The sequence below is a fragment of the Citrus sinensis genome, chromosome 1 (genome assembly GCF_022201045.2).
Source record: "Citrus sinensis cultivar Valencia sweet orange chromosome 1, DVS_A1.0, whole genome shotgun sequence".
Classification (NCBI taxonomy): Eukaryota; Viridiplantae; Streptophyta; class Magnoliopsida; order Sapindales; family Rutaceae; genus Citrus; species Citrus sinensis.
The window spans coordinates 8,850,552-8,865,277 of NC_068556.1; the positions used below are offsets into that span (position 1 = coordinate 8,850,552).

The 14,726-nt window shown below is 33.2% G+C and overlaps 1 protein-coding gene and 1 non-coding gene across 2 annotated transcripts; one reads left to right on the forward strand and one right to left on the reverse strand.

Moving 5' to 3' along the window:
* Window positions 1-7,635: 7,635 nt before the first annotated feature.
* Window positions 7,636-8,232, reverse strand: LOC107176597 (uncharacterized). The gene has a single exon (XM_015529383.1). It carries the CDS (start codon window positions 8,230-8,232, stop codon window positions 7,636-7,638), a length of 597 nt encoding a protein of 198 aa, XP_015384869.1.
* Window positions 8,233-9,457: 1,225 nt separating this feature from the next.
* On the forward strand, window positions 9,458-9,564 carry LOC112498022 (small nucleolar RNA R71). The gene has a single exon (XR_003065107.1). It is a non-coding gene; the product is annotated as a small nucleolar RNA R71 (small nucleolar RNA).
* The last annotated feature ends 5,162 nt before the right edge of the window (window positions 9,565-14,726 follow it).

The window sequence follows — 14,726 nt, forward strand, 5'->3', positions numbered from 1 at the left end:
GTGCCTTTTTCAAGGGATTGGATGCTAAAGGTTGATGGGTTACCTGTATAGACTATATTATAGCTAGAGGAGGTCAAGTCATTTCCTTTTGCTTGCTAACTTTCTATGAGAAGTTGTTGTAGCATCTCAAATTGATCTTTTGTGAAGGCAAACTTATTAGTTTTCTTTGTCACCATTCCTTTTACTTCCTGTTGGCGTTTGGTTTCCAATCTGCTGGCTTTCCATGAAGCTTCCAGCATGAGTCTCGAGTGTGTGCTTTCTTGTGGCAATAATCACAGTATGGACGTTTTCCATGTTTTTGCCCTTTTTGGTCAACTGACTGATCTATCTTTTTGGTCACCAAGGCTGATCTATCTATCTCTGGTTCCTTCACCAGTCCCATCATGACTTTCTTTCGACTTTCTTCACGCCTCACCTCAGCAAAAGCTTCTCGGATGGAGGGTAAATGATTCTTTCCTAATATTCTGGCACGAACTTCATCAAGTTCTTTGTTGAGTCTATAAAAGAAATCAAAGAGGCGTTCTTTATCCAACATCCTCTTATATTTGATGGCATCCTCGGAACAATGCAACTGCGATTCATAGTAAAGGTCAAGTTCCTGCCATATATTGTTTAGAGAATTGAAATATTGAGTCACTAAAAGACTCATTTGCTTCTGGTTACGTAATTGTGACTTGATTTCAAAGAGTTAAGCCACATTCCCAAGGTCAGAGTAGGTTTCTGTCATGGCTTCCCAAAGCTCATTCGCAGATGGTAGGAAGAGATAAGTCCTACCAATATCCACGTCTATCGAGTTGATCAACCAAGCTTGCACCATTGAAGTTTTAGCATCCTACTGTAAAGAACCAGGATCCAAGACATTAGGGGTTTTGGCTTCCCCTATAATATACCCTAATCAGCCTTTGCCACGAAGAAATAGGGTGACAGATTAAGACCATTACAAAAAGTTTCTGCCATTTAACTTGTGCAGAGTTATTTGCAAAGAGAGGTTTTCGGTACCTAAGGAGACCGAAGAGATGTCATGCCTTATTACAGAACTAGAGGAAATCTCAAATTCTTGTGCATGATTTGTTGTCTTCTCCATTGGAAGGCTTGAGACTTTAGAATAGAAGAAAAGGAACATTCATAGGCTTAGTTCAAAAGAGCTGCTCTAATACCATGTGAAAATTCAGATTTCTTCAGTTTTTATTCTTTATTTTCTCATTCTATACAATAGAGAAGAATGCCTATTTATATACATTACACCCTAGGAACAAAATGGTAAAAACAGTTAAGATATTGCAAATTAGTATCCCTAAAAATTAGGGATTAAATCTCCTAAAATCTAGTATTTAAGTCAACACATAGCTATAAAATACAGCTGACATCTACAACAATAGTCAACACACAGTTGTAAAATATAGTTGACATCTACAACAATAGTCAATACACAGCTGTAAAATACAGCTGACATCTGTAACAATTTTTCATGTCCATTTGCTAATCTCTTGGAAATTCATTTACATATTTAATTTTTTGAAATGGATTAGAGAATATCCTTTACATAATATGTGTGTGTGTGTGTGTGTGTTTGTTTAACTTTCCAGCTAATGAATATGACTAATGCATAGCTCTGGTACATTGTTAGAGATTTTCTCTTTAATTCTTAGTTGTGGATTATGAGATTCTTGTATTTTTTTTTCTTTTTTTTATTATGAATTTCTTCTATTACATTCCAATTGTTGGTAAGTAACTAAATGACTTGAAAACATTTTATTGAGGAAGATAATTTATTATCTCATTTGATTTTGCAGGGTTTCATTCTCGGTGTAAGCACTTACATTAGCTTTACTATAGGAATATTGAAATGTAAAATGTTGTTATTGATATACAATTTTGAGAAATTAATGCTCAGTAAACTAAAGTTTTGTATTTTTTCAAAAGAATGCTGATAGTCATTTGTCATCTAACATTGCAATGAATGCATATAGATTTTATTTTTCGTTAATAAATATGTGAGTGAGTAAAACCGAGGCGGGTTCAATGCTAGTTTTGCAATGTTTTTTCTGAGGTAAACGAAAATAGAACAAGTGTATTAAAGTGCGAAGAATGGAACCTATTGCGTATTTTTCTCCAATTGCAATTTTAATTTTTTTATATTATTACAGTATTCACATGAAATAGACACATTTTTTGTTTGTTAGTTTATTTATTTATTTAACAAGCATGAATATTCTGACTGCTTACAAAGTATTTAAAGATGAGAACTATCCAACTAGTTCTTTTGGAGCTAGTACTTTTGGAGTAGCTAGTTCATTTCGAGTTGGAATTAGAGGCACAAGAAAATTCTTAAATAATGAATAAAAAACTATTCCATATTCATTCCGCTCAAGCTCTTTGAAGAAGCAAAATGTGACCATAGTTTACACAATAAATAAATTAATTAATTAAGAAAAAAAAGAATCTAAAAAAGATAGCATTCCCAAATCATTTGATAAACAATCAAATGAGTGCAATGTTTCAATCTAAAAAAGATAGCATTCCCAAATCTCGAAGTAGGGGAATTTCAAGGAGCTACAACAAAGAGGCTAGTGTTAGGGGAAAACACGATATACAACAATGCACCAACAATACAAATAATATTTTACTGTTGAAAACATATTATCTTGTAATTAGATTCATCCTTTTTTCTTCAGACAGCATCTGCAATTATACTGCTTTATGAAACCAAAACAACCAAGAGACCTTATCTAAAAATTTTGAGTTGAATTTCACTTATCTCATAGCGTCTTTGTAAATTTAATAGTTTTTGCCTCCTTTTGTTTTGAATTTTTTGTCTGAAATAGTTCCTTGCACATAATGATCATCATATCCAAAACTTCATTATGCTTCAACAAGTACTCCACCAATCGTAGTTCATCTTTTTGATCGTCATGTCCCTTAATTTCATTGACATGCTAAAGCAAACAATGGGACGCATTTTTTGTTTCAATCTATCCAAATTGTTCTTCACTCAATTTAAACCAACATTTCTAATAAGAAAGAGACTATATCAGAAAATAAAAAATCGAGTAGCATTTAGTTTTAAAGTTCATCATATCCTCACTTTCTGCAAGACAAAAGTCTGTAAGTTGGACAAGCTACTGAGGATGATAGGAAGAACTTGCTATCCAAATTCTCAAAGCTTCACTTTTAAATAGGTCAAATCGGGAAATGAAGGAAAGAAATTCTCATAAGCACATTCAAGCGCCCTTGCATGGAAAAATCAAAAGATAGAAATCATCCCATAAAACAATTTGTTGCAATTGAATTTCATTCAATAACAAAAATTGTTCCAACAATCTATTTTAAGACAATGTCCTCCATGCTAGATGGCGTACAAAAACCAAAAGAAAGAAAAAATATATATATAGAATGAAACCTAAAGAATTCTCATACGTATTAGATAGCCTAAAACAGAGTAAGAGAAAACTTACTAATATAATTCCAATAGATAAAGTGAGAAATTTGGTCTTGATGAGACCTATGAGCAGCTGTAAAGCACAGTTAGGATCATCTTGTGCCGATTCCAGGGCTAAAATATCTAATAACACTTTGTTTAAGGAATGTAATTCATGCATCATATAGGATATTAAAATGTCATCAGCAATATGGAGATATTCAACATATAGAGCCCTAATCATAACATTGTGCTCAATATGAGTGAAAAAATAATCTTCTATGGTCACCATAAAAGCCAACCTCTTTAGTATAGAGGGAAAAATGATGAAGTTAGTTGTAGGACCATCTGCGCTCAAATAAGCTAGTATTGGCAAGTCTTCGAATGAATAGCAAACAGAAAACAGCTTCTTAGTTACATTGTTATCAAGATATTGCAGTAAAGCACGAAGAATCTTCATATTTGAAAAAAAAAACATATTTCTAATAAGAGGAACTTTGATGACAAATTTTGAATCAAATCTAAGAACTTCAAGTGTTCTGGAAGTGTAAATACTATTTGGGTAACTCAATGCGACATTGATTACCAAGATCAAGTTCAATCAGATGAACATTGTGTATAACTATAGAAGAAACCCAAAAATTGAAAATAGACAAAGTAGTTAGTCTAGAACAATAGAGAGAAAACTTGTTAATATTTACCGACTGACTTTGAAGAAGCACTATATATACAAATTCCTCAAACCCAGCCACTGCAATATTAATCAAAGTAGCGGGCCTTAAGCATAACCTATCATTGAAGCAAAGATTAAGAAGTGAAGTCTAAACAAGCTTCCATCTTATAGATAGAATGGAAGTCGCCACGGCGTATGTTATGGGTGTATATCAAAAAATTTGGTATGAGATTGAATTAAGTAAATAATTGATCCTATCCTCAGCATCGTGATTGCCCACTCTTCTAAGTCTTTTGGATTTCTTATCATCACATTTGATGATTTCAACATTAAAAAAGTCCTAGACAAACTTGAGGAATTGTTGGGTATAAATTCAAATGCTAATGGTGTCAATCTGCAAGTGTACATAATAAGTAATAAAATGATGAGTATTCAAGATCGTCTCTACAGGGATTGATGTTATCAGATTTACTACAGCAATATTAACAGTGCAGATTTTGTGCTAAATTAAAATAAAAAAAATTAGTGAAACTATTATACTAATTAAAATAAAAGTGCAATAAATAAAATACAACAAAGTAAATTATCACATCAAACTCAAGGATAAAACCAATGGGAATATAGAGTAGTTGAGTGAATAAACTCTCTTAATGGTATTGACTATTTTTCTAATGTTTGACTCGGTTGCTGCAGCATCTGCTACAACACTAGGCATAATCATTATGTATCCTCAGTCATCGCATATTGGATATATTATATCTATATGCAACCTAATAGTGATCAGTTATTATACCAAAATAAGATATAGCATGACACGCTTAGGTTCTATTTACCCTACAAGATAAATCTCTATGTCTAGTTCACCACTAATTTTAGATTAAGCATGACCCTTTTGGGATAAGTTAAACTCAATCTAGGAAACCCAATCTAAAACCAAGTATTGCTCTGATATGTTCCACTAAGATAGGCCCTTTTATGGCGCTCTCCTAACTTGTATCATTAAATGGGTGATCAGCCGAAATAATGAATAAAAATAAATGTTATCAAAACAAAATGCTACAGCAAACATGCAGCAACACATATTTTCAGTCAATAAACCATCAAGATTGTTTATCACTCAATTACAAATAAATTTAGTTCATGATTTGCAAAAGAAAAATAAAGAATAAATTTTTGGCCATGAAACACATCCCCATGAATAAATAGAAAACACGAAAACAAGAGAAGGATTAGAAGGATTGAGCTCCCAATTGATCTCTATAATTTTTCTTCTTGTGCAGCCCTTAATCTCTCTCTTGAATCTTGTTTTTCTTTTGTTTCTTTGTGTTTTTCTCCTTGGGTGACGGCCCTCTCTTTTCCTTATGATGTGTGCTTCTTTTATAGTTAAAAATTAGGGTAAACGGAAGCCTAGGTCGCGCACAAGTAAGATTAGGAAACTACATATCGTAATTCTGTAATTATCCCGCACATAATTTTCTTTGTCGTTATTCCAGGATTGCTACAGCAATAGCTACAACAACTGCATTGTTCCAGATTTGTTTCAATTCTTTTGTAGCTAAGTTCTTTTCTATCTTTTGCAAGCCTATTGCATCAGTATTCCTTCCTTGAAATTTTGGCTTCCGAACACCTACAATTATGCATATGATTTAGCACACAAATTATTCTAAATCAAACAAAATTTTTACGAATAAACTAAGATGAATGTTTATGCAAAATATAACAAAAATGCAATGAAAAAACATTATTTACTCTCTAAGTATTATTGATTTAAGTATAAAAGTGTCATGATAACTCTTATTTTAAAGAGTTATCACACCCCCAAACTTAAACCATTACTTGTCCTCAAGTAATGACAACAACACTAACACTTTAATCACACAATCATGCAACAAATAACTTAACCTTGTCATCAAATTTGCAAGGATTCTTCACCCTCAGATCTCACTCTTAATCATACAAAATTGCCATAGTAGTTCAGGTTTTAGACTTAGGCCTCATTCTGTCCAGAGTGTGTGTGTGCCACTTTGATCAAATTCCAGAGATGCTACAACATTAAACAGATATTGCATATAATTCATTGGTAAAACACAAATATATTCACATATGGGGGAGCAGAATTCACAAATAAACTCAAATTGTGCTACAACAAACATAATATATTTTTTTTCAGTTAAACCCTTTAATGCAACATTGAGCTTTCATGTGAATGTCTATCACTTGTAATGATGACACCCAATTACTCACTCAAAGTACATGTCACAGTTGCTGCAGCAACACATTCATGATGTTATATCTAGGTCTTACCTTTGGACGCTTTTGAATCAAGGCTAAACATGGGACTCATGAACAGACCAAATTACTCAGTATCCTAGGTAGCGGACCTCTTTATTTTTCATTCCTTCATCACCATTTTTTTTGCTTTTTTTTATATATAATTGTTGCAGCACTGCTTATAGCTCTTGTTGCCTTTGGACTCAAGTCTGCATATAGAGTGCATACTCAACCCTGGTTACTAAGCAACTTAAACCATTGGAGCAGAATTTATTTAATAACAAGCACATGCCAATAAAAATTTTCCCCCAAACTTGAGATATTTTCTACTCTTTTTTGGTTTTTCTGGCTCTGCTACAGTATTCTCATAAAACTCAACCAAAGTCTAAGTGTCAAGACAGAATTTCAACCTCTATCTATAACTATCTCTACTTGGCATTCTCTTAAATATTGAATAACACTCAATTTATCTTCATTAGGTTTTCAAATCCATACACAAATATTAGACAACAGAGCTTCACACAAAACACACACAAGCATAAACACATGCACTCAAAAACACAATCCCCCCAAACTTGAGTGGTGTTGTGTCCTCACAAGCACACAAAACAAAACCACATAAACCAGACATGCATACACTAAATAAAAGGACATGCATAATGAATCAAAAAATTAAAACTAAATGAAAGAAAAGTTTCACAGAAAAAAGTAAAATAAACTAGCGGGTAAGGGTACTCCTCTGTTGCTGGAAGCACTACTGCAGCTGTAAATGGTCACTTCTTTTTTTATCCACTTCTCAAACGCTCCTTATCATAAAATCTTATCAATCCATTTGCTGCTGCAAAACCAAGAAATGCTTTTCTTGTTTGAGAATCTTCTGTTATATGTCATGCTGTAAGTGATGCTGCAGCAATTCCCTCCTACTCTTTCTTCTTTTTTTTTTTACATTTGTTTTGTTTTTTTTTATTTTACTTGCTGCAATTTAACACAAAGACATAAAAAATTAGATGTACACTTAAAATAACAAAAAGACAAATTAAATAATTTAAAAACTAAATTTAATGCTTTAAAGACTTAAAACAACTTCCCTTATTGGGTTGCCTCCCAATTAGCGCTTGATTTTAGGTCTTTCAGTCTGACATTTCTTGTTCGCTCAACCTGGATCCTTCAAGAATAGATGCTTCTGTAGGCTGTTCATCTTAATTCTCATGTAGTGCTTCACTTTCGGCCCGTTAACCTTGAATTCTTGTTGGTCTAGAGTGAGTTCCCTTTGCTAGATTTGCTCGTCAATTCTGAAAGGTTGCTTCTCCCCTGACCATGCTATGTTAGCTGCTCCACGATCTTCACCATCAAGTTCTTCAAATGTTACAGCATTGATTTCTTCCTCACTACAGCGACTGTATAATCTCTCTGCTACAACAAAGTCCACAACACTGATAAAATTACAATCTTCAATCTTATCGGAACTTTTCATGGCATCCAGCATATTGAATGTAACTTGTTGGTCATTCAATCTCAGGGTTAATTCTTCTTTTTTAACATCAATTAAAGTCTTTCCCGCGGCTAAGAAAGTTCTCCCTAGAATGATTGGCATTTCTTTGTCTGCCTCAAAGTCTAGCACAATGAAATCCACCGGAAAAATAAATTTATCCACCTTCACCAACACATCTTTCATCTTCCCTTCTGGATATGCATGAGATCTGTCAGCAAGTTGTAAAGTCATTGTTGTTGGTCTACATTCACCAACTCCCAATTGCTTAAATACTGATAAAGGCATGAGATTGATGATAGCCCCCATATCACAAAGTGTTTTGCCACTGTATTTAGTGTCTATGGAGTAAGAGATTGTGAAGCTTCCTGGATCCTTCATCTTCTGCGGTATCTTACTCTGAAGCATTTGGCTGCACTCTTGTGTTAAAGCAACTGTCTCAAATTCTCCAAGTCTTCTTTTCTTTGTCAATTGTCTCAGCACTCACTCCCAAGATTTTGTTGAACTGCTTGTCTTGTTTTTGCTTATGAAACCTTTGACGAAAGGGTGATGGATGTCTAAATTGTTGTGCTGCAGTAGGTTGTGCAGACTGCTTCTCTTTTGCTCTACTCGGTTCTGTTGTTGTTGGTGTTGTAGCTTCCTCACCACCAGGTCTTAGATCATAACTTTCTGCAGATGCTGTAGCAGAACTGTATTGATTTGCATTCTAAAAAGTGAAAGACTGTAACTCATTCTCTACTTGAATGTCTTTGTGGCATTGGTTGGACTCAATTCTTCATTTTTGGTATATCAACTGAACTATCATTCCCTTTTTCAGATCTCAAGTTTATCACTTTGCAGTGCTCTTTCCCTTCTCTTCTTGGGTTCTCTGTGTTACTGAGTAAACTGACCTAAGGTCTGTTGCTTACTGTTGTAGCAAGCTGTCCAATTTGATTTTCCAAATTTCTCAAAGATGCAACATGACTTTGGACAACCGCTTCAATCTTCACAATATAATCCTTAATTAAAACTTCAAGGGAGCTAAGTTGATCATTGTTGATGCTTCTTTACTCTTAATTTTACTGATAAAATCCAGGTGGTTGAGCGGGTCTATTCTGTCCACTAGGTGCTGCAGCAGTCTGGTTATGATAACTCCATGAAAAGTTCGGGTGCTGTCTCCATCCAGGGTTGTAAGTGTTTGAATATGGATTGTCCTGGTTCTGTCTATTGAAGCTGCTCACATAATTAACTGAAGTTGGATTCTCAGGACAATTATCAAATAAGTGTCACTCTCCACAATAAACACAAGAGACCTCGACAACTAGGTTGACACTTGCTGGAGCAGTGGTCATAGCTTTCATCCATAGCTTTCATCATGTTTGTTAATGAAGTTACTTGGGCTGACAATGCTGTCAAGGCATCTACGTTATAAACTCATGTTATTCCTCCTGCTGCAGCTTGTCTGGTTGATGGCCACTAATAGTTATTGTTGGCTATTCTCTCCAAAATTTCATAAGTCTCATTGTAAGACTTAGAGAATAAGGCCCCATTTGCTGAAGCGTCCACCATCAATCTAGTGCTTGAGTTGAGACCATTATAAAAAGTTTCTAACTGTATGCAGCAAGGAATACCATGATGAGGACATCTTCTGTGTAACTCCTTAAATCTCTCTCATGCATCACACAAGCTCTCATCTTCAAGTTGATGGAAAAATGTGATCTCGTTCCTCAACTTTGCATTCTTGGTTGGCGGGAAGTATTTCACCAAAAGTTTGCCAGCCAAATCATTCCATGTAGTGATAGAATCTGGTGGTAGATAATTCAACCATGCTCTTGCTCGATCTCTCAAAGAAAACGGGAAAAGTCTGAGTCTCATTGCTTTCTGCGATGCTCCAACAATCTTGAAAGCATCACTCACTTCCAAAAATAATTTAAGGTGTAGATGAAGATCTTCGGATGACAAACCATTAAATTGCCCCGCTGTTTGAAGCATCTGAAACATCACGAGTTTGAGTTCAAAATTGTCAACTTAAACGTCAGGTTTAATTATTCCCGGATGTATGGCTTGAGGAGTCAATACTACGTAGTCTCAAATGGCTCTATCTTTATCGTTTGCCATATGAATAATGTTGTTGTTCCCTGGTTACCTTTGAACACATTGTCCATTCAGACCTTCATGTACATTGACTGGTTGTATCTCCTCTCTACTGTTTAAGTTTCTCAAATTTTACAAATCATCAATTGCCACAGCAGCTTGTAATTCCCTATGCTCTCTTCTCAATCTCCTTGCAGTTTTTTCAATTTCTGGATCAAACTGGAATTCAACAGATTTATAGTTGCGCATGCAAAGGTTGCTAGATCACCTATGTCAATAAAATAAACAAGTAAAATAAAATTAAAAATTAGCATTGTTAAAACTAATTTCACAAATCACAATGAATAATCAATCCCCGGCAACGACGTCAAAAACTTGTTGGGTATAAATTCAAGCGCAATTGGTGTCAATGTGCAAGTGTACATAACAAATAATAAAGTGATGAGTATTCAAGATCGTCTCCATAGGAATTGATGTTATCAGATTTGCTACAACAATATTAACAGTGCAGATTTTGTGCTAAATTAAAATAAAACAATTAGTGAAACTATTATACTAATTAAAATAAAAGCGCAATAAATAAAATGCAACAAATTAAATTATCACGTTAAACTCAAGAATAAAATCATTGGGAATATAGAGTAGTTGAGTGAATAAACTCTCTTAATGGTATTGACTATTTTTCTAATGTTTGGCTCGGTTGCTGCAGCATCTACTACAGCACTGGGCAGAATCCTTATGTATCCTCAACCGTCGCATGTTGGACATATTATATCTATATACAACCTAACAGTGATCAGTTGTTATGCCAAAATAAGATATATCATTACACGCTTATGTTTTATTTACCCTACAAGGTAAATCCCTATGTCTAGTTCACCACTAATTTTAGATTAAACATGACCCTTATGGGATAAGTTAAACTCAATCTAGAAAACCCAATCTAAAACCAAGTATTGCTCTGATATGTTCCACTATGATAGGCTCTTTTGTGGCTCTCTCCTAACTTGTATCATTAAATGGGTGATCAGCCGAAATAATGAATAAAAATAAATACTATCAAAACAAAATGCTACAGCAAACATGCAGCAACACATATTTTCAGTCAATAAACCATCAAGATTGTTTATCACTCAACTACAAATAAACTTAGTTCATGATTTGCAAAAGAAAAATAAAGAATAAATTTTTGGCAATGAAACACATCCCCATGAATAAATAGAAAACACGAAAACAAGAGAAGGATAAGAAGGATTGAGCTCCTAATTGATCTCTGCAATTTTTCCTCTTGTGCAGCCTTAATCTCTCTCTTGAATCTTGTTTTTCTTTTGTTTCTTTGTGTTTTTCTCCTTGGGTGACGGCCCTCTCTTTTCTTTTTGATGTGTGCTTCTTTTATAGTTGAAAATTAAGGTAAACGGAAGCCTAGGTCGCGCATAAGTCAGATTACGAAAATGCAGATCGCAATTATGCAATTATCCTGCTCATAATTTTCTCTGTCGTTGTTTCAGGATTGCTACAGTAATGGTTGCTACCGCAACTGCACTGTTCTAGATTTGTTTCAATTCTTTTATAGCTAAGTTCTTTTCTATCTTTTGCCAGCCTATTGCATCAGCATTCCTTCCTTGAAATTTTGGCTTCCGGACACCTACAATTATGCATATGATTTAGCACACAAATTACTCTAACTCAAACAAAATTTATTACGAATAAACTAAGATGAATGTTTATGCAAAATATAACAAAAATGCAATGAAAACACATTATTTACTCTCTAAGTTTTATTGATTTAAGTCTAAAAGTGTCATGATAACTCTTATTTTATAGAGTTATCAGGAATATAAACATTTACAGTATTAAAATAACGTAAAAGGAAAAAGGTAAATTTGTTGGATTTAAAATGACTAGCAATCTCAACGACAGTAGTTAACCAGCCTTCATAATAAAGACAACAATAGTTGAAACCAGTTCATTCATTTAAACATGCACTGAAAGGTTAGATGAGTACAAGTAAAACCAGTTCCTACATCATTTTAACATTGAATATAGTATTTTTCCCAGCTCCTTATAGGAAAAAAAAAAACCAATACTCCATTTTTTAAGTTACTATCGGCCTATAACTAATTCAGGAGCTAAAACTTTGCTCAATACAAATTTGAAAATATAAAAAATCCAACAGTTAATGTGTTTATATATCAGTATTAAATTAAGAAAATGTATTGAAACTACACGAATATAAAGAAAAAGGAGTTGCTATTTTTTTCTCTCTAAATCTTGTAGTCCAACAACACATGCTAATATTTTGATTATGATAATAGTTGTTAGACAAAGAAATATACGAATTTTGTATTTTGCCCACTCTCCTTTAAGAATCTAGGAGCAAAGAATTTGATTTGAAATCGGCATGAAATGATTGGTGAGCGGAGGTGAGGATAGAGGTTATGACCTCCCAAGCAGCGTCGGTTTGCTGAAACCAAACGAGTCACTAATTTGCTGCCAATCAATTTTAGAAAATTTAGGGGTGGATTTTGAGCAGGATGCTGCTAAAGGAGATGAAAATTTGTGAGATGTTGGGTGACATTTTGGGTTTTGTTAATTTAAAATTTCCATCAAAAATTTATCTGGGAAACCACTTTATTTCCCTCTGTTACAACTGGCAGTATGACGCAGTCTTTTAGAGTTCACTTTTTTTTTTTAATGTTGATTTGATTAGCAAGTTCAATTTTCTTTGTAAGTTTGTCTCCTTTTTCAAGGGTTAAATTTTTTTCATAAGAAATAAGTAAGTCAATTTAATCATCAAGAAATAAAGTATTAAGATCTTTAACTTTTTCTATGACCATTCTTTTAGGTCTCCATTCTTTTAGTAATGACCTAATAATTTTCTTCACTTTTTTACTATTTGAAAAAGTCTTTCCTAGGACTCCTAGAGTGTTTACAATATTTGCAAATCAAATATACAAAGTATGTATACTCTCGTTTTGCTCCATTTGAAATAGTTCATATTGTCTATACCTACTAATTTTGGAATCTTTAACTTGATAAGTCCACTCATAGATAACTTAAAGTTTTCTCCGAACTTCATAAGCATTAAAGCAACCTAAAACTCTATGAAATTCCTTTTTATCTAATACACAAAATAGAGCATTCACTGTTTTGGAATTCAGAGAAGTTTTTTTGTTTTCTGACTCATTCCATTCATGTGAAGGTTTTAGAAATTCTTCCATTTCTTCATTTTTATTTATAAGTATGAATAGACTATCACAAACAATTTCTCATATTTAATAGTCTAGTGCTTGCAAGTAAATTCCATCTTAGTTTTCTAATAATGGTAGTCATTTCCATAAAAAATAGAGATCTAGTAGTAGACTGACCTTCCTTAAAGGTTGAGTTATTCTGGGTTGCCATAGATATTTTACTCCAAACAAGTAAGTCCTAATAAGAGAACCTTACTTTAATACCAAATGAACGTCTAGCTAAACAACCTAAGAAGAGGTGTGAATTTTTTTTTTCAAATACTAAATAATAAAATCAAAATCCAATATCAATTTACAATTTAACTAGCTAATAGCAATAAATATAGTAATGAGTAAATCTAAAGAGGCGAGGGAAAGGAAATCAAACATAAGATTTTTACGTGGTGGTAAAATCAGCCTATTTCCACGCCTCAAAGCCAATCGCACTTGAGGATTCCAATATCTAAGGTTTCAAGATGTTTACAATTGACTTATAAGGTGTTAATGAATTACAATGAGAGATGGTGACACATCCTTTTCTCAAGTATTTTCCACACTCACTAGCACTCAATTTTTAAAATGAAATTAAAGTTTACAAAGATTGCACTATGATGTAGGATGTTGTGTGTCGCGAGCAAAATACCTTCTGAAGACCATAACTTAGGTTACAAGTGTCTGTTTTTTGCGTATATTATATCATTTTAAAGCTTACAACGAGACAAACAAAACCCAATATTGCCTAAGCTATTATGTCTTGTGGTCAAGCTGAAAATTTTGCTTCTTTCCTATTTATTTTTTAGTTTTAAGATTTTTTCCTATTTTTCCTAATTCTTCTAGGATTTTTATCTTTTTTTTTCTAGAACTTGGATTTGAGTGCCATTTATTTTCCTTCTATTTTGATTAGTAGAATTTAATTATCATACTTTATTTCATATTTGAATATTTTGGTAAATTCGCGATATTTAGGCTTGTTATAAAAAAAGGTCTCAAAAACCCTAGTTTATTCATTCAGACTTTCAATAAAATTTCTCATTATTCAGAAACCTAATTTCTTCTTTCAATCAAGTTCTATAACATTTCTATTTCATTACACTCTTAGAGAGTATGTTTGCAAATGATAGCTCAAATATAAATCAATGAATGTGTGTAAGCAAATAAAAGCTCGAGACTCTTTCAAACTATGATAAAGATTTCCAAAAAAAATCGATTTGAAATGAGTTTTCCGTGGCTATTTATCACTTGTAATGAAACAGATTATCGTTTGCTATATGGCAACTTATTGTTAAGAATAAGTTTGAATTTTTTTGTACAATTGGATTGCGACTTAAGAGTTGTTGGTTTACCATTTGATTCTAGAGACTCCACTGACTGAATTTGGTTTGCTCTTTACAATTAATCAGTTTTATTGTTTTAGTGTTGCGGCATGCTATTTGTTTTTAGAAACCTTTTCTAGTCTTATCTGCTTACTACATGAATTTTAGGGGTTAGCCGTTTGAGTCATAGAAAGTGTAATTTTGATAGAAAACTTTTTATGAAATTCAGAAAGCTCTTATTATTGTAATTAAAAACAAT

Excerpts from the sequence above, each read along its gene's own strand:
- LOC107176597 (XM_015529383.1), bottom strand. The coding sequence starts at position 8,232 with ATGAAGGATCCAGGAAGCTTCACAATCTCTTACTCCATAGACACTAAA.